The sequence below is a fragment of the Amphiura filiformis genome, chromosome 12 (genome assembly GCF_039555335.1).
Source record: "Amphiura filiformis chromosome 12, Afil_fr2py, whole genome shotgun sequence".
Lineage (NCBI taxonomy): Eukaryota > Metazoa > Echinodermata > Ophiuroidea > Amphilepidida > Amphiuridae > Amphiura > Amphiura filiformis.
This window is the reverse complement of record NC_092639.1, coordinates 66,557,186-66,578,293: the sequence shown is the minus strand read 5'-3', so window position 1 is coordinate 66,578,293 and position 21,108 is coordinate 66,557,186. Positions and strand designations below refer to the sequence as shown.

The window sequence follows — 21,108 nt, the reverse complement described above, 5'->3', positions numbered from 1 at the left end:
ACAAAAGAGAAACCAAAACTAAAGATTTTAAATGAGGGACTGATAGAATTCTATAAAAGAGCTTTATGCAGTGGCAGTAGAAGCATTAAAATTTAGGGGGGGGTCGAGTGCCGAACATATTTTGTTCCGGTTTTTCCTAGACTTCTTTTGCGGGCGCAATTAAAAAAATATATATTATAGCCCCAAATGAAGTTGGTTTATACTTGAAAGTGGCAAGATGTGAATTATTAAGTATTGTTAGTTAATGATTATGAGTAATATCTAAAGTTTGTACCATTTTGAATTTTAGGGCTCACAGACACAACTTTGTATATACTTGCTACAAGCTTTTCTGTAGTAATAGTACTAAATTGAACACGTTTGTACATTGGAGAGCTCTTAAAGGGGTCTGCTTATTCCTAGGAAAATAAAAAATACCAAGACTGTCGTTCAATATACTCACCGCATACGCGTTTGGTTCCTTTAGATTGTACACCAAGACGACTACAGAGTTCTGACTCCCCAAGAACATACCATGGGTAACATGATATTCAATGTGACCAGCAGCGTCCCATATAGATAAGGTCCCTACATCTTCGATTTCGTATGTACCAACATCTATTCCTGGGGTGGGAATGTATGAGTGCATCTGTTTCGTATTCTGCTGATGAATAAAAACAATAACTACGCAGCAAACACAAAACGTTTTTAAAGGTTGTCAGAAAACGTTAAATATCGGGTTATATAAAGGGTATATAAAGGGTATAAAACTTTTTCATAACATTAAAAAAACATTTTGATAACCTACTGCAAATATTTTAACATAATGCTATTTAAGTGTTGACAAAATATTTGGCAATTGAATGTTAATAAAACGTTTTTACCTAAACCCAAACCCAAAATATAACTTGTTTAAAACGTTTTAAAAACGTTTTGTGTTTGCTGGGTGTCTCTATGTAGGCAAGTAAATAAAAAGCCTGTGTTTTATACAGCCTGTAGTGGCCATCTACCTCCTTAGGGGTTGTCATACGTATCCTGCAACGAATTTATTTACCTTCCTAGCATAAACCGGTGGTATAGTATGCTCTCGTGAAAGATTGAGTTAACCTGAAATTCCCCTATACTTACTTACTTACTATACCACCGCCAGGGTTCGAACCCGCAACCTCTCGCACCATAGTCCAACGCCTTATTGATTAAGCTAGCTTGACTGGTAAGAGGCAGCATTCACTGTTCTATTGTTTTGTTTTGTTTTTAATTATGTAATGTCCGTTAGGTTTAGCCAGAAGCCACAACGCCAATATCAAACAAGTCTAACATACTCGCAACTTACCTTTGTAAGTGACTTTTTGATGGATGTTTTTCCAGCCGTGGGGTCACCCACCAGAAACATCTTCACCACTGTTACTGGGTAACTCTCCTCGGCCATGAGCAAGCTATATTCTCGTCGCTTTATTAGGAAAAATAAGTTATATATTAAGATGGTCATATAATCCCTGCATGGTGTCAACAGGGGTGGGAATTATCCCCCTTTTTGATGTTAGGATAATAAACCTGCATCAGATAACTACATTATCGTATTGTCAAGAACAAGAGATTGATCTTGATTATTGCTTTTGGCAATGTCTTGAACCACGAATGCAAAACACTAGTAATATTGCCACATCGTAAGCTTTATTTGAAATTCAGAACTTAAGTAATTACTTTTTAATTAAGAAAAATGAAATGGAACTTATATCGAAAGTGTGAAGCCAGAAGTCAAGTGTCTTTGTGAGTACAATAGCATCGTACGTGCACACATAACGGAGTTTGCACGAACACGGCTATCATCGAATGCATACGATATTTGTCTTTTATTTGATTTAATTTAAAGTTGAATTTATAATGGAATGTGTAAATAAAACATAGTTCTTTTTTCTTGTTTTGTTATTAAACGCACACACTATGCAAAACCGGCTGAGTATTGAAAAATAAAAATATCCATTTGATTTGATACCACATTTTGATATTCTTCTTTTATTAACTTCTTGCAAAAACAATGCGTAAAATGCATACACGTTCTTGCACTCACGCGACATGCCCATCAAACACATCACTCCCAATATCGAACGACACGTTCTGAAACACACGCCCCACCTGCCACTTTGGGTGAATATTTAATTGCCAGAATATTTTCCAGTTATGATACGGCGATGTTAACATTCATGGGAAACCTTGTAGAATTATACATACTTTTATATCTTAATGTCGACGAACTATATATACAACTTTCATAACATTTTCCTCATCTCGTGCTAAGAATTCCACATTTTCCTAGTCAAGTTCTGCAGCTTACCTGAATAGCTTTCTTTATTGGTTTTGCATCATCGGTTTCTAATCCAATTGAACGACTCCGTTTGCTTCTATCAATACCAATAACATCAATAGAGGTGTGGCCATCCTGAAACCAAATTTGAAGTGTTTATGGTATGGTAAGTACTGGTTAGATTTGGTTTGAAATACTTAAAAATTATTCCGTGATTTGCTCATCCGAAGGATCATAAAAGTCTATCAAACTTCAGATTTTGGCATCTTTGTGTCATAGATGTGTTAACATAGACTGCTGGTGGTGAAGCCGAAAACCACATTTTAAAGAGAAAAAAAAGACATTTTACACAAATCTGTAGGCCTAATAATATTTCTCTACTTAAAAGTACAGAATTTAGCTACATGTATTCGAACGGGGTTTCAACTTGGTCTACACTGGTGTTGTACTTAGGTTTTTGCCAAATGTTTTCATTTCGAAAATACCAGGTTTATTGACTCAAACTTTAAATTTAGAGAATTTAAAAACAATTTGATTTTTTTACACATTCGTTAAGATCAATCGGAATGGGCCTTTATGAGTCACATGATTATAGTTTAGAGAATCCAATCACGGTGAAATTTATTGATACCATCACATATCCTAGGCCTAATTATAATTCGTTATGATCTTTGACTAATAGCTATTTTTGCCTACCACCAACCCTATTCAGTCCAAGAGAACGCCAAATATGGATCAGGAGTATTACATAATAATACCCTGCTATGACAATAGCTGCACTAGGTTAATCGTATAATCTCCTTATGTGGTTAGCATGGCTGGGCCAGGAAATCCACAAGGTCAGCCAATGTATGTACATGTATTCGGTACATGTGCCATATCTTTACAATGGGTGATAAATTTCTGGTTTGTTTTATTTCAAAACGCAACATTCGATATTCTAAAGCTTGGTCCAAATCCAAGAGAAGAACCAACTCTAGTAATTTATGTGGTTTCAAATTATATCAGACGTTGCCTTTTTGATTGAAATGGTGTTTGTTGATGTGCACAGTTTCCCATTAGATCATAACATGCTGTTGTACATCCAAGGGCAAAGGTCTTTTAATCCATATTTGGCGTTGTTCTGGGACTGCTATTCATTTGAGGCCTTGTGAATTCTTTGCACCAATGCATACATAGGCCTTTGATATTTACTTTTTCACTCATTTCACCACAATCCCATAATCAATAATATCAATCATTATAACAAACAAATTATGTCCGTAATCTAGCTTACGAATTATGCAGCGAGCAAAATCAAAAAGAAAGGCGCAGCGAAAAGAGACCTTAATTGGCCCATAAGGCAAAGAAAAGAGATCTAGAGGCCCATTAAGGTATATTTTCTGTACCTTTTACGCCCCACCCTTTATACCCCGAGTCCGGGTGTACGCACCCCTTATCCTTTCCCTCAATTTGTTTGTCATCGTTGTACTTCATGTGGCCAACCCGGGAAAGCCCTTTCTGTGCCACAGGCCAATACTATCTAGAATGATAAATTAGACTAATTAATAAAAAAAAGATGATCCAATTTCAGTACCTTGTTCTTCACTTCAAGATCTCCTCCACTCTCAATCATTAGAACGCATATGTCAATCCGGTGTTTTTTTGATAGGTCATATTTCTTACAGGCGATGTGAAGAGGTGTTTCTTTATCCTGTGATTGACAAGAGTGTTTATTTGACGATACATTAGAATTTCTCAACCGGAAGTCAATTTGTGCCGAAATTCCTTTCCACGATGCAATAGACGTATTGCATAACAAAGGAGATGGATTAACCCCCGAACTGTATTTGTTGTTATGCAATAGGCTTATTACATTGTGGGGAGGAATTTCGGCACAAATTGACTTCCGCCAGAGAAACCCTGAATCCGTGTATTACGAGTATACAGACAAATTAACAATTGCTATTTTTATTTTCACATCACTTTAAAATAGAGGAAAACATATTATTACTGCTATTATTATTATTATTATTATTATTATTATTATTATTATTATTATTATTACTATTGCTATTGTTGTTAATACACAGTATTTATAGGGAGTTTCAGGGCCTACACAGCGCCTAGAATACAAGAAGCATCAAAACAAAGCAAAAAACAAGGAACAATAATACAGAAATATGCAGAAATATTAACTCTGGAACGGGCTTTTCTTTAAAACGGTGATGTGAAATCACAACAAAGGTACCAACTTCTTGAATTTCCAAACAAAGGTTCCTATGCTCACGATGATTAAACTTTTGATATCAAATTTGGTATCAACCTTCGAAGAAAAGTGTATAGAAAATTAGTATATGAATTATTTTGCCATAAACTCATCAGACTCTGATTAAATGGGGATGGAACTAGTGGGCACTTTTTAATTTTGCTGTGTCTAGCAACTAGTGGAGAGACAGTCGACCATCAGCGGACTGATTAATTTTGTAGTCGCTACAAACGTTTAGATAGAAGCGTTTTGATTGGCGAAGTCAATGAGAGATACGGTCAGTGCTCTTACCGCATGATAACTTTAAAAAGTCATATTGTAACATTTGCTGAAGAGGACGCCCTCAATATTTTTTTTAATTCTGGTTTTACGTGATTGTAATGTACTTTAGTAAGCAATGATGCCCTGCGAAAATCAAGCCTTTAGGTGCCGTAGTTTTGTGCGGTGCCGTAGTTTTGTTAACATCCGAGATTTTGAATAAACCATCTTAATAAGACGGTTTATTACAGCAGTTGAACACGTATGCGATGTTCATAACACAATACGTACACGGCGGTGCGAGACGGTTATATACACACATCAAAGAATCGTACCGTATTAAGCGCTGGCGCTGGTAGTAAATTCCAATTTTATTTGCTGTACCTCACTTGTTCGGCTGAAATTAATTGATTCGTAGGTATGCCAGCCTCAAGCCGACCAATAGCTCAAGCCTTATCCGAATCTGATAATCGAACCATGGTTGATTAGAACTTTCTTGCATATGACCACTATGAAGAAGTGACCAGCAAGAGAGATTGTCTTGGGTTGATCCATTTCACATAATTTCATTCAACATGATATACTGCAAACAACTTTTCATTCATTCATGGAATACCCACTCGTTCATTTATTCAAAGCAATGAGATGGGCGCAGACAATGGTCAGTTTGGCACATTTTCTTTAAGACCTCTCTGTTATTCAAAGAAAGTTACTCAGCCGTGGAATCAGTTCATGATGCAGTCATGGTCCATGGCAAAGGCAATTCGACCTTTGTGGCATTAAACCCAGTTAACAGGAAATTAATCCAGTAAATCGATTCAGTAAAGCAAATAAGCTCATGCATTCGATCACTAACGGCAACAAGCTTTGGTCGATTACCCCAGCTGCAGCGTGTGTAAACTCTAATTTGCATAGAGGCTGTACGTGAAATTATTGATTGGCTCCAAACAAAGGATTTGAACCGGTGCACGTAATCATGGCGCAGTGCAGTGCATTCAATCAAATGTTGTCATCAACCTATTTGATCGCAGTGCATTGTTATGTGTGTGAGACGAACTGTCGCGGTTGATTGCAATCAAACAAACGATGTCTTATGTATTACTTTGTTCCGTGATGAAAATCGTGATGTTTTATTTCATCACGCTCTAAACAATAATTATAGTTACATGCATTTCAAGAAAAAAATCTTATTAAAACGGTAGGCCCTATGTTGTTTAGAAAAAATGTAGAAAGTGATGATGATGATGATGTCGATGATGATGATGATGATGATGATGATGATGATGATGATGTCTCCAAAAGTGTCCCGGTTTGTTTTTCTTGCCCTAAATCGTGCGTATCTATTAATAAGGCACTTCAATAATCAATAATCAGTCCTGTGACGGCCTCCACTAACTAGCTACTAACTTGGGTTTATGGGCGCTGATATTTCATTTTCACTGTCACTTATTTATCAGAAAAGTGCGACCATTTGTCAATCACCTACAGTACCCAATTTCGGCATACTATATAAGAAACTCATCATGATGATTGCCAGAGAATAGTTAAAATGTAGCTTGTACCGTTTTTTTGTGGCATCCTTCAGAAGTGAGCGGTCCGATACCAATATTTTCGGTCAAATCTCCATTCAATTAACACGGGGAGTTGGCTAGCTATGCCTTGCCCTCACTCATATTTTACAAAAGTGCGACTATTTCTGAACATCTAACCTAGCTGTAATTTTAGGTCATGTTAGAGAAATATATTTGCTAGAAGTTTGGAGAATAGCTAACATATTGGCTGGTTATTTTTTTCACAGTGATGTTAACTAGGCAAGTGCCCATTCTTCCAACGTAGATCATTTGTAGGGGTCACGCGTCAATGGTGAGAGCACTGTGTATTGTGTATAGGAAAACGGACAGTAACTGCAGTATGTATCGTCACAAATGCGATGTCATTGTTGACAGGATCGAACAATGGTTTCACTGATATGAAACAATATAGAGTTATTCGCTAAATGCGCTGCGCTTAAGGGATCTAAAATGAGCGTTTATTGCGTTTCGACAGTATTTTTTGTGGGACATGAGAGCACCTCAGACCTATCGAATTGCATTCTGAATACGAAGCATGTTCTTTCTGATATCAAATAATTTTCATTTTTGAAAATCACAATATAATACAAATTTTATGACAAATTATAAAAATTTGATATTTTTCAAATTTTGATATATAACAGTCCTCGAAGTAAATTATATAAATCTAATGGTATATTCTTAAAGTGTATGTAGCAGGGAGGAAAAGCCGACGGTCAATTGAAAATTGTGACCTTTCATATTGAAGATACAGATTTTTTTCCCAAAAAGACCTTTTTTTTTTTTTGGTGTTTTGGGAAAAAAATCCATATCTTCAATACGAAAGGTCAAAATTTTCAATTGATCGTCGGCATTTCATCCCACCTACATACACGTTAAGTATAACTCATCAGATTTATAAAGTTTACTTCGAGTACTGTTAAATATCAAAATATCAATTTTAATGATTTGCCATAAAATGTGTATTAAATTGCGAATTTCAAAAACCAAAATTATTTGATATCAGAATGACATTCTTCGTATTCAGAATGCAATTCGATATGTCTGATGTGCTCAAATGTCCCAAAATAAATACTGTCCAAACGTTCATACCCCAGCCCTTAAACGAGAATAAAATATTTTATTACGCGCTGCCGCTGTTTCCCTAAACATAATAAATACACACAAAAACAACATACACATGGGATATGCGGCAAGGCATCGGCATCGGTTTGTCACCACTTGGTCCAAACCCATTTGATCCATTGCCAGTTAGTCCATTGACACTTAGTCCATTGCCACTTGGTCCAAATACCACTTGGTCCAATTGCCTGTTGGTCCAAAACCCACTTAGTCCATTACCATTTGGTTCAATTACCACTTGGTCCAATGGCCACTTGGTCCAAAACCCACTTAGTCCATTACCACTTGGTCCAATTGCCACTTGGTCCAATTACCACTTGATCCAAAACTCATTTAGTACATTACCACTTGGTCCAATTACTACTTGGTCCAATAACCACCTGGTCCAATTACCACTTGGTCCAATGGCCACTTGGTCCAAAACCCACTTAGTCCGTTACCACTTGGTCCAATTGCCACTTGGTCCAATTACCACTTGGTCCAAACTCATTAACCTCTTGGTCCATTACCATTTGGTCCAATTACCTGTTAGTCCAATCATCAGTTAGACCATTGCTGTATAGTCCAATGTCTGTCATTTAATTTTTTCTAACGTGCATAACTTTTCCACCCCATCCTGCCCCTCCATACGTATATTAAAAAATTTGGCAAACTTTCGGCAACTCTACCCAATGGAAACTATTCTATATGATACATACCCCTGGCCCATCCCAACAGCTAGTCACGTGTACAAGTTGAAATGAAGGTACAGGTTTAAAAGAGTTAGAGCAATTTGAATGTTTTTGATGTAAACGTTTTAAGAAACGTTACATTGTTCATGCTCTTTTCAATCTGTAATTTGGGCAGCACTTGATCGTGCAATAAATAATGACAAATTATTATATTTGACTCTTTGAATGCACTTTGTATCGTCAGATTGGTTCTCAATTCTTGTCATCACACTCTGTTGAAGGAAGGAAAATGTGTGCAAGTGAAACAAAATTAGACGGTATCAAAGATAAAGTACCGGTATTATGTTAGGACAAATTTATCAGATTGACACTATAACTGCAACAAAATACACAGAGATCTGGATCTTGACTTTTAGTTTTCTCAGTCATTTCATTGTTTTAACTTCGCGTGAGCAGATACTGTGAAGGTGAACCATACTAAGGGAGTGTTCAGAAATACTTTGGTGGGGGGGCTGGTAAAAAGGGAGGGGGCCAAAAAGTTTTGGACCTTAAAGAGGGGGACTAAAAAGTTTTAGGTGTAGGAAAGGGGGGGGCCAAAAAAGTTTGCCACTTTAAAAACCCAAATTTTTCGCGCGCTTCGCGCGCATTGAGAACCTCGATATCACTTTTAACATGGGCAAGTTTTGGTTTTCAGTGCTTTTGTTTGAAAAAATGATGACACTTAGTCAGTGTACACATATGTATTAATTAATATAACATTAAAGATGTTCACCAACATCTGGGATGGTCTAAAAAATACTGGCACTTTTTATCACAGAATTTTATATCTCTTCAAAGTAGGCTACAAACATGATTATGTACCAATCTGATCAAAATACAACTAAATCAAGAAAAATTGCAAATAAATAGTTTATCGCAAAATTATTTTGTACACATATAGTACAGGAGCAGCAACCTCAAAAAAATGACTTCGTTCACCCTCCACTACATACAAGGTTTGACACCATAGGTAGTTAGTATGGACCCTCTAGATCACTGCTAGGTAGGTAGTGGACTCAAATTGTGGTATCACTTTTTTTTTACAGGTCATTTTATGTGTGGACGTATAATCGCATAAAATCACCAAAAATAGGACAAAATTAAGGGGTAGGGGAGATATAAATTCTCATAACTCAACTTTTACTCATAATAATGAATTTATTTTGGTATGAATATGTAGCTAATTGATTGTTCTAACTGCCTAGTATTATTTGAAAGCAAACCTAGGTTTCATTTGATCATGATTGGAAGTGGCCAGTCCATACAATAGTGAAAAATCAGATTTTTCACAACAATGCGCAGGGTGGGTGTTTTTGTGACATTGGCTTCAAATTTTACTATTGTGCCAATTTCTATTTTCAAAATTAATTAAGTTTCCTTTTTTAATTTTGTTTTTAATATCAAGCATATCTAGGCAAACTTTGATGTTCTGGTTCAAATATTTATGTATGTGCATGTTTGCTTGCATGTTGGTTTGTGTTGTGTGGGTTTGGGGTAGGTGTGTGTGGGTATGTGGGGATGGGTGCGGGGTGTGTATAGGGTTCAGGGTTGGGGTGTTTTACATGTTTTAATATGTCACTCGGCTGAACTATATAAATTCTATTAACAAAATTTGTTTGTTAAGTTGCCATTCATGTAATATTTTGAATATTTATATGTGTGGGGTGAGATCAACTGCTGTTTGTCAGGAAAATAGACTGAAAATGTAAAAAAATAGTTACTTTTCCACATGTAGCAGCGTGTGTAACAATATTAAGGGGTAGGGGAAATATAAACCATCATAACTCAACTTCAACTCATGATAATGAATTCATTTTGGAATTAATATGTAGCTAATTGATTGTTCAAACGTGTTAGTATTATTTTAAAGCAAAGCAAACATTAATTGTCAGGTAGATAGCCATAAAATGTGAGAAAAGGTTACTTTTCTATGTATAACCATGTCAAATATGGCATTATTAAGGGGTAGGGAAATAAAACCACCATAACTCAACCTTTACTCATAATAATGAATTCATTTTGGTATCAACATGTAGCTAATTGATTGTTCTAACTTTCCAGTATTATTTTTAACAGAAAAACCATAAGATAGACATAAAATATGATAAAAATGTTAATTTTCCAATGTGTAACAGCGTAAAATTTGACAATATTAAAGGTTAGGGGACGTACAAACCAACGTAACTCGACATTTAATCATTATAATTCATTCATTTTGGCATTAATATATAGCTATTTGGTTGTTGTAATCTTTTAAAGCAAAATAACCATTAATTGTTAGCTGGAAAGACATAAAATGTTTAAAAATGTCAATTTTTCATGTGTAGTACCGTAAAATATGACAATATTAAGGTGTAGGGGACATTCAAATCACCAAAACTCAAGTTTTACTGATGAAAATGAATTCATTTTGGTAACAATATGTAGTTAATTGTTAGTTCTAACTTTCTAGTATTATTTAAAAGCAATTAAACCATTAGTTGTGAGGTAGATAGACATAAAATGTACGAACATGTTAATATTCAATGTCTAACAGCGTAAAATATGACAATATTAAGGGGTAAGGGGACATACAAATCACCAAAACACAGGTTTCACTGACGAAAATGAATTCCATTTTGGTATCAATATGTAGCTATTTGATTGTTCTCATTTTCTGGCATTATTTTAAAAACAATTAAACCATTAGTTATCAGGTAGTTAAACATACAATATGAGAAAAATGTTAATATTCAATGTCTAACAGCGTAAAATATGACAATATTAAGGGGTAGGGGACATACAAATCACCAAAACTCAAGTTTTACTGATGAAAATGAATTCATTTTGGTATCAATATGTAGCTATTTGATAGTTCTAACCTTCTAGTATTATTTTAAAAGCAATTAAGCCATTAGTTGTCCGGTAGATAGACATAAAATGTATGAAAATGTTAATATTCAATGTCTAACAGCGTAAAATATGACAATATTAAGGGGTAAGGGGACATACAAATCACCCAAACTCAAGTTTTACTGATGAAAATGAATTCATTTTGGTATCAATATGTAGCTATTTGATAGTTCTAACCTTCTAGTATTATTTTAAAAGCAATTAAGCCATTAGTTGTCCGGTAGATAGACATAAAATGTATGAAAATGTTAATATTCAATGTCTAACAGCGTAAAATATTACAATTGATATTAAGGGGTAGGGGACATACAAATCACCCAAACTCAAGTTTTACTGATGAAAATGAATTCATTTTGGTATCAATATGTAGCTATTTGATAGTTCTAAGCTTCTAGTATTATTTTAAAAGCAATTAAGCCATTAGTTGTCCGGTAGATAGACATAAAATGTATGAAAATGTTAATATTCAATGTCTAACAGCGTAAAATATGACAATATTAAGGGGTAAGGGGACATACAAATCACCCAAACTCAAGTTTTACTGATGAAAATGAATTCATTTTGGTATCAATATGTAGCTATTTGATAGTTCTAACCTTCTAGTATTATTTTAAAAGCAATTAAGCCATTAGTTGTCCGGTAGATAGACATAAAATGTATGAAAATGTTAATATTCAATGTCTAACAGCGTAAAATATGACAATATTAAGGGTAAGGGACATACAAATCACCCAAACTCAAGTTTTACTGATGAAAATGAATTCATTTTGGTATCAATATGTAGCTATTTGATAGCTCTAACCTTCTAGTATTATATATTTTAAAAGCAATTAAGCCATTAGTTGACCGGTAGATAGACATAAAATGTATGAAAATGTTAATATTCAATGTCTAACAGCGTAAAATATGACAATATTAAGGGGTAAGGGGACATACAAATCACCAAAACACAGGTTTCACTGACGAAAATGAATTCCATTTTGGCATCAATATGTAGCTATTTGATAGTTCTAACTTTCTAGTATTATTTTAAAAGCAACTTAAAATTCATTAGTTGTCAGGTAGACATAAAATGTATGAAAATGTTAATATTCAATGTCTAACAGCGTAAAATATGACAATATTAAGGGTAAGGGACATACAAATCACCAAAACACAAGTTTCACTGACGAAAATGAATTCCATTTTGGCATCAATATGTAGCTATTTGATTGTTCTCATTTTCTGGCATTATTTTAAAAGCAATTAAGTTTCCCACGAGGGGTTGAAGGTCATAATGGGGCCAATACTAAAAAATTTTCCTATCATGTTGTAATGTTGTAATCTCAAATTGTTCCTCTCATCGCTAAGAATTTAAAAAAAGACAATTGTCATAGTTCTACGAAGCTTAGTTCAGGGGTTATAACGTCGAATACCGTATATCAATATCATAAATAAAGGTCAAATTTTAAAATGGCCCAATTGCACCAATTAACGTAAGAAACCTCAATCGTATACTACATTCAAATTTTGGTGCAACGATTTGTATTCCTGTGTTCCCCTTCACAGTTAATGCAGCCAAAGTTGAGTTATGGTAATATTTCCCCTAACCTTAATATTATCATATTTGACACTGTTACACATGGAAGTTTTTTTCACATTTCCTTTGTATCTACATAACAACTAATGATACCAGAACGTTCGATGAATTCATTATCAAGAGTAAAAGTTGAGTTATGGGAGTTTATATTTCCCCTACCTTGATATTGTCATATTTAGGGACCGTTCACAAACACTTGTAAGGGGGGCCTGATGCAAAAAGGGGGGGTCTGAAAATTTTGACCCTCCTAAGGGGGGGCCTGAAAAAAATGACCAAAAATTTTCCTGGAAAAATTGAGTTTATATGATTTTCTATGGGGTTGACCCATAATTTTCATATCAAAAAGGGGGCCCTAAAATTTTTGAGGTCTGTAAAGGGGGGGCTCGAAAGAATATTTTGCGATGAAATTTTTTTTTTCATCAGGCCCCTCCCCTTACAAGTGTTTGTGAACGGTCTATTACGCTGCTAGATATAGAAAATGACTTCTTCTGACAGTTTCTGTGTATCTACCTGACAACTAATGATCGCTTTGTTTATAGAAAGTTAGAACAGCCAATCAGATACATTTTGATACCAAGATGAATTCATTTTCATGAGTAAAAGTTGAGTTATGGCAGTTATATATTTCCCCTACCCCTTAATATTGCCATTTTACGCTGTTAGACATAGAAAAATTACCTTTTCCTCACAGTTTCTGTATATACTGCCTGACAAATAATGGTCGCTTTGCTTTAAAATAATACTAGAAAGCTAGACCAATCACTTGGATATATTTTGATACCAAGATGAATTCATTTTCATGAGTAAAAGTTGAGTTATGGCAGTTTACATTTCCCCTACCCCATAATATTGTCATATTTACGCTGTTAGACATAGAATATTTACCCTTTCCTCACAATTACTGTGTATCTACCTGACAACTAATGATCGCTTTGCTTTGAAATAATACTAGAAAGTTAGAACAATCACTTAAATACATTTTGATACCAAGATGAATTCATTTTCATGAGTAAACGTTGAGTTGTGGCAGTTTATATTTCCCCTACCCCTTAATATTGTCATATTTATTTATGCTGTTAGACATAGAATAGTTAACTTTTCCTCACAAATACTGTGTATCTACCTGACAAATAATGGTCGCTTTGCTTTAAAATAATACTAGAAAGTTAGAACAATCACTTAGATACATTTTGATACCAAGATGAATTCATTTTCATGAGTAAAAGTTGAGTTATGGCAGTTATAAATTTCCCCTACCCCTTAATATTGTCATTTTACGCTGTTAGACATAGAAAATTTACCTTTTCCTCACAGTTTCTGTATATCTGCCTGACAAATAATGGTCGTTTTGCTTTAAGATAATACTAGAAAGCTAGACCAATCACTTGGATATATTTTGATACCAAGATGAATTCATTTTCATGAGTAAAAGTTGAGTTATGACAGTTTACATTTCCCCTACCCCGTAATATTGTCATCTTCACGCTGTTAGACATAGAAAAGTTACCTTTTCCTCACAGTTTCTGTATATCTGTCTGACAACTAATGGTTGCTTTGCTTTAAAATGATACTAGAAAGTTAGAACAATCACTTAGATACATTTTGATACCAAGATGAATTCATTTTCATGAGTAAAAGTTGAGTTATGGCAGTTTATATTTCCCCTACCCCTTAATATTGTCATATTTACGCTGTTAGACATAGAAAACGTACCCTTTTCTCACAGTTTCTGTGTATCTACCTGACAACTAATGGTCGCTTTGCTTTAAAATAATACAAAAAGTTAGAACAATCAATTAGATATACATATTAAATTGAATTGAATAGAATTAATACCAAGATGAAGTCAATATCATGAGTAAAATATTGAGTTCTGATGATTTATTTTCCCCTACCCCTTAATATTTTTCTATGTTATGCTGATATACGAGGGAAATCAACATCAGTTTTTGTTGTTTTTTTTTGGGTTTTTTTAACATTTTTTATCTTTTTCCCAGTGGTTACTCACGTCCTACACATAAATATTCACATCAATGGAAACTTAAAGGATTTTGTAAATGGAAGTTGGTGCAATGAAGTGACATATTAAGACATGTACACACACATTCATCCCCTCACCCCCACACATACCTTATGTACACCCAGCACCCCCACACACACCTCGTCCCACAGACACCCCAACGAACTCATACATATTATAATGATTGGAACTGTTACAATAATGTTTCCCTTGATATGCTTAACATTAAAAACAAAATTAAACATTAAAATTTAAATTAAAAAATTAAAAATGGAAACTGAATCAATTTTGAAAATATAAAGTGGTATGGTTGTGAGATTTGAGGCCAATGTCAGACTTTACACATATGGTTTAAAAAATCAGATTACCACTCATTTATGGACTATATACTTCCAAATATGCTCAAATGAAACCTGTTTTTGTTTAAAAATAATACTAGAAAGTTAGGAAAATCATTTAGCTACATATTGATACCAAAATGAATTCAAAATCACGAGTAAAAGTTGAGTTATGGGAATTTATATCTCCCCTACCCCTTAATTTTGTCCTATTTTTGGTGATTTTATGCGATTATATGTCCATACATAAAATGACCTGTAAAAAAAAAGTGATACCACAATTTGAGTCCACTACCTACCTAGCAGTGATCTAGAGGGTCCATACTAACTACCTATGGTGTCAAACCTTGTATGTAGTGGAGGGTGAACCAAGTCCTTATTTAGGCCTCCTGTGGGATCTTGCTCCTGGACTAATAGGCCCATGCGTAGATTTACCATAGGGCAGAGTGGGCACAGGCCCAGGTGCCACGGTCTTTGGGGGCCAAAACTGATACCTGTGTACGTGTACATGACCAAATAAATCTCATATTTGACCATTTTAACTTTTTGCATAAATTAGTTCCAATTTTAACAATATTTGACCATTCAAGCTTCAATATGGCCAAAGTTTTTGTGTGGTTCGCGCGCATTTGTACTATCATAATAGCCACAGATACAAATGATATGCTGATGTGCCTATGAACCTCCAAATAAATCCTCTATTTCATTTATCCCTGTAAAATCAGATATTACACCCTGATTTGGGACAAATCTAAATTAGTATAAAATTAAAATTTCATTGTGCTTGTATTTCATGCGCAATTGTCCCACCGGGAATGTTTCAAACATTTGCCTCCCTCAATGACATGTGACCCAGATACCATGCCACTGGAAACAACATTATTAAGTATAATGTTTGTTATGCGATAATGGGGGGGGGGGTCAAAAAAGTTTTGTCTGTCAAAAGAGGGCGGTCAAAAAAGTTTAGCGGTCCATCGAGGGGGGTCAAAAAGTTTTCGAGCGAAAATTTGAGTTAGACCAGCCCCCCTACCAAAGTATTAATGAACACTCCCTAACGGCAATATCAATGGTTTCAGAATTGTATTTAAGACATACACAAAGGTTTTCACTGCTTGTTTATTTCGGGGTTTTTTTACATTATTTTTATTCGATTGTTCCAAGATATTAAACAATAAAAATCATAATTTTTTAGTTTCATCTTACATACACTCCATCACCAATTTTACTCCCCCTACCCTTTAGGTATGTATATATAGTATGTATATAGTATATTTTATTCACACACAAATCGTGGCCCTCAGGCCAAATTACAAGTGGTTTACAATATTAAAAACAATTAAACATTAAAAAAAAAATATAGTATCAATATTAACATGGAAAAATACAGCAACTGCTGTTGATAGAAAATAAAATATTGCACTTATTCAAGACATCATTAAAAAACATTATAAATACACACCATTAAAAGGCTAAAATTGCCTCAATATTACCATATTTAAAAAGTCAGAATATACAAAACAGTTCAGGGCATTTAGTTATTCAATAAATTGATATAGTATGGAATAGCGCTGTTTTTGAAACGATCGGTCCTTGCATAAAGTTGAGAGATTTGATTTGCATTGCGAAGGACCCTGCCATGACTCTCCAGTCTGGTAGGAGGGATGAGATCTTTTGTTCGAATAGAAGCAGAAAGCCCTTCGGCCAACTTACGACAATGATCCTCCTCCTATCAGCTAGAGAGTCTAGCTGGCACAGATTAAGAGCGTTTTCATAACCATAATACAATTTGCCCAGAACTATTTTGCAAGCTCTTTTTTTGCAGCTGCTCCAAAGTATAATCTTGAGTTGTGGTGAGTGAGGAATGCCATACTACATCCGCGTAGTATGTTTTGTACGTAAGGAAAAATGGCGAAAAAAGAATAATCTAGATTATTCTGGGCTGAGCTGTGATTAGTAATAGTACAGAAGGACTGGGTGGATTGGAGAGAGATCAGATCCGACTACATGGAAGAAGTTGTTAGGTCTACTGAGATAAGATAGCTGTAGTTCGTAGGTTAGCTTCGGCTTATAGTTGAAAAAGACTCTTGTGTGTTCAGCGGTGAGCGAAAGTGCTCACATCTTGGGAGTTATAAAAATACCTTGGACCAAGTGGCAATTGGACCAAGTGGCAATTGGACCAAGTGGCAATTGGACCGGACCAAGTGGCAATTGGACTAAGTGGCAACTGGACCAAGTGGTTATTGGACCAAGTGGCAATTGGACCAAGTGGTAATGGACTAAGTGGGTTTTGGACCAATTGGCAATTGGACCAAGTGGTAATTGGACCAAGTGGTAGTGGACTAAGTGAGTTTTGGACCAAGTGGCGACATCCCGTCAGTCTGTCAGTGTCAATTTTGAATTAAATATTATATGCGTTACTCTTCTCTTGAGCAATACCAATGTGCTGTAATTTCCAGCCAGCTAGAAGAAACCTTCTGGTTTAAAATCATCCAATAGCGCGGAAACTGTTACCATAGTGAATTATATAATAACTCTCAGTGCAAGTAGTTGAGCCTCTTCGAAGTCGGAACATGTTAGGATACAACAGGCATGAACTCTTTTTAATATGAAGACATCCGCGAAGACATGGCTGAAACGCAAGCGTGAAGTGAAGTATTTCATCCTATGAATCGCCTGAATAACCAATCAATCAATGCGATATTGTTATACAATCGCTGAACAACCTCTTTGTCTAACTGCTGATAGCTTCGTAAGAAAAAACATAATACAGGGTGTCCCTCAAAAACTCCTCAAAAAAAGTTTGGAAACTTTCAAAAACGGCTGTATATCAGACATTTCTGAAATCTACAGGGTGTCCCTGAAAGAACTGTATTGTCAGAAACTTAATTGTTTGGGTATTTTAAAACTAAACATAACTAAACACTTGTTTTGGTTGTGGAATGAATCAGCTATCACATTTGACAATTGACCATACTGTTCTTGAAATATAAGAAAAAACTCCCTCAAAAGTATGTGATAGCTGATATGTTCCTCAACATCATCAATTATTATTTACGTTTGGTTTATGCGTTTAAGTACCCAAACAAATCAGTTGCTGGCGATACAGTTCTTTCAGGGACACCCTGTAGATCTCAGAAATGTCTGATACATGATACAGCCGATTTTGAAAGTTTACAAACTTTTTTTGAGGAGTTTATTTTTTATAGAAATGTTACAATGTGGCTTTAAAGACCTATGTTGAAACATATTCACAGCCTAACATGTGTAATTTTGGTGTTAAAATGCGTATATTACACAAACATTATTCTTATATTGTGATGTGCCCCGAGTAATTTAATTTGATGATTTATTGATGAAGGTAGTAAATGGCCAATAATAGAATAGGGTTTTTCCACTGACTTGATATATAAGAGAATGTAAACATTATTCTTCACAGTTGATAGTGCTGATCTGGGTTAGCTAGCTAATATGCTTACAGTCCAATTCCTTCAAAGAAAAACAATTGCGACCCAGAATTAATTTAAGTAGTCAATGCACTACTACCTGCAAGTGTTGTCGGAGAAGATCTAGAATACGTCAAAGAACGTACTTCTTCCAAGAAAGGAATATATATTCTTCTGTCGACTTGCTGAAGTCTGGTTTATGCATAGATTATCTAAATATGATGATCTATGTTTTTTTTATTCAACGCAACTGTCAATATAAGTGGGGACAACTGCATCGCAGTCCTGCTTCCTGAAGATATTGTGTAAAAGGTGGAAATAGCACCGATTTTGGAGAAAGCAGCGCAAGGAGTTAATTTTGGAGAAAGCAGCGCAAGGATTTTAAGTTTGGAGAAAGCAGCGCAAGGATTTAAGCGTTTGGAGAAAACAGCGCAAGAAGATAAGTGATTGGAGAAAGCAGCATCATTTTCGTGTGAGGATTTCATACGCAAGAATATTTATAAACGCAAGTGTACAATGGACTTCGCTGATTTTCGCAGGACAAGTGAATAAGGATATATACATCAGTCGTCCAGAACATTGCAAGAACTCTAGGATCACCAACAAGAAGACCGCTGGTTAAGTACTGATAGAATAAAACTAGATTGTGTGACTTTATTGTATATGCAATATTGTTGTTATATATACCAATCATACTTTGTTTTCACTTAAAGACTTAGATTTTGTTAGCTTAATCAAACAGTGTATTTGTGTTGTGCATTCGTGTGCGTTCGGGTAAAGGGTGATTTTGGCCTTGAGTCAGGTACGAATCGTAACAATATAAAAATGTGTACACTTAGCATTTTAATCAAATGCGTACATTCTGCATTATATATATTCAACAGCGCCATCTGTTGTTTGCAAGTAGAGCGGTTTACGAAAAAATAGGTAAACCATGGGGTTCAAAATATTTTAAACCATAAAATATGGAAACTATTATTTTTATTAGTTAAACTATAAATTAGCCCCCGATAGAGGGCAGGGTTTGAAGAATGAGGGAAATTATGGGGTAAAAATGTTTTTAAAAAAAGTAGGGTTAGGGTTAGGGTTTAGGGTTTAGGTTTAGAGTTAGGGTTTAAGGTTTAGGGTTTAGGGTTAGGGTTTAGGGTTAGGGTTAGGGTTAGGGTAAGGGTAAGGGTAAGGGTTATGGGTTAGGGTTAAGGCTAACGTTAGCGTTAGGGTTATGGTTATGGTTATGGTTATGGTTACTGTTTAGGGTTTAAAAAGAGTCTCCGGAAATCATAACATTATGCCTTATATTTTAGAAAAATAATTATCAAGCACGAATCATATGGTTTTATTTAAAACAAACTCATATTGAGCATAAAAACGAATAAAAACAGTCGGCTCTCAACACGTGATATTCAAAATTCCCGCGTCCAAATTGTCTAAGTGCAATGGCGTAATGGTTATTTGTGTTCAATTGTCGTCAGCCTTCAATGTAATACTGGGACGTCATTGCACTCGACAATTTCGGCGCCATATAATTTTGAATATCGCGTGTTGAGAGACAGATGTTTTTATTCGTTTTTATGGTCACTATGAGTTTGTTTTAATTAAAACCATGTGATTCGTGCTTGATAATTATTTTTCTAAAATATAATCCATAATGTTATGATTGCCGGAGACTCTCTTTAAACTACTGAGTTTACCTTTAAAATGCAAATATAACGCAAAATATTCCACCTTGCATTTTGTGTTATATACACATAATTAGTAGATTATTCAATAATAATAATAATAATAATAATAATAATAATAATAATAATAATAATAATAATAATAATAATAATAAAATAATAATAATAATAATAATAATAATAATAATAATAATAATAATAATACAAACCCTGTCTGCCATATTGACATTTCCACCATGGTCTATTAACACCTGTACGACGTCACTGTGTCCGTTCAGGGAGGCATAATGCAGTGGTGACATGCCACCCTAGGAGGAAGAAAACAAACAATAACATCAGCAACATGTAGAGGAATGTAATTAGTGTTTAGTTGGTTTAGGCGATGCTGTCTGGATTTTGACTTGCATCATGTAATAAATAACTAATAATAATAGTAATAATAATAATAATAATAATAATAATAATAATAATAATAATAATAATAATAATAATATGTAATAATAATAATAATAACAACAACAACAACAACAACAACAACAACAACAACAACAACAACAACAACAACAACAACAACAACAACAACAATAATAATAATAATAATAATACAAACCCTGTCTGCCATATTGACATTTCCACCATGGTCTATTAACACCTGTACGACGTCACTGTGTCCTTCCATGGAGGCATAATGCAGTGGTGACTTGCCATCCTAAGAGGAAGGAAACAAACAATAACATCAGCAACATGTAGAGGAATGTAATTAGTGTTTAGTTGCTTTAGGCGATGCTGTCTGGATCTTGACTTGCAACATGTAGGCCTAATAAATAACTAATAATAATAGTAATAATAATAATAATAATAATAATAATAATAATAATAATAATAATAATAATAATGATAATAATAAGAACAACAACAACAACAACAACAACAACAACAACAACAACAACAACAATAATAATAA

The 21,108-nt window shown here is 34.6% G+C and overlaps 1 protein-coding gene across 1 annotated transcript in view; it reads right to left on the bottom strand.

The window, feature by feature from the left end:
- The window catches only part of LOC140166598 (uncharacterized), a 102,378-nt gene extending 81,529 nt beyond the window's left edge, over positions 1 to 20,849 (bottom strand). Inside the window, exons 1-6 of the mRNA XM_072190100.1 lie at positions 20,755 to 20,849; positions 20,354 to 20,452; positions 3,861 to 3,977; positions 2,315 to 2,419; positions 1,313 to 1,429; positions 443 to 640 (exon numbers count right to left, since the gene is read on the bottom strand). Coding sequence (XP_072046201.1) covers positions 443 to 640; positions 1,313 to 1,429; positions 2,315 to 2,419; positions 3,861 to 3,977; positions 20,354 to 20,452; positions 20,755 to 20,823 — 705 coding nt within the window. The 5' untranslated portion in view covers positions 20,824 to 20,849. The remainder of the gene's footprint in view (positions 1 to 442; positions 641 to 1,312; positions 1,430 to 2,314; positions 2,420 to 3,860; positions 3,978 to 20,353; positions 20,453 to 20,754) is intronic.
- Between the last annotated feature and the right edge of the window lie 259 nt (positions 20,850 to 21,108).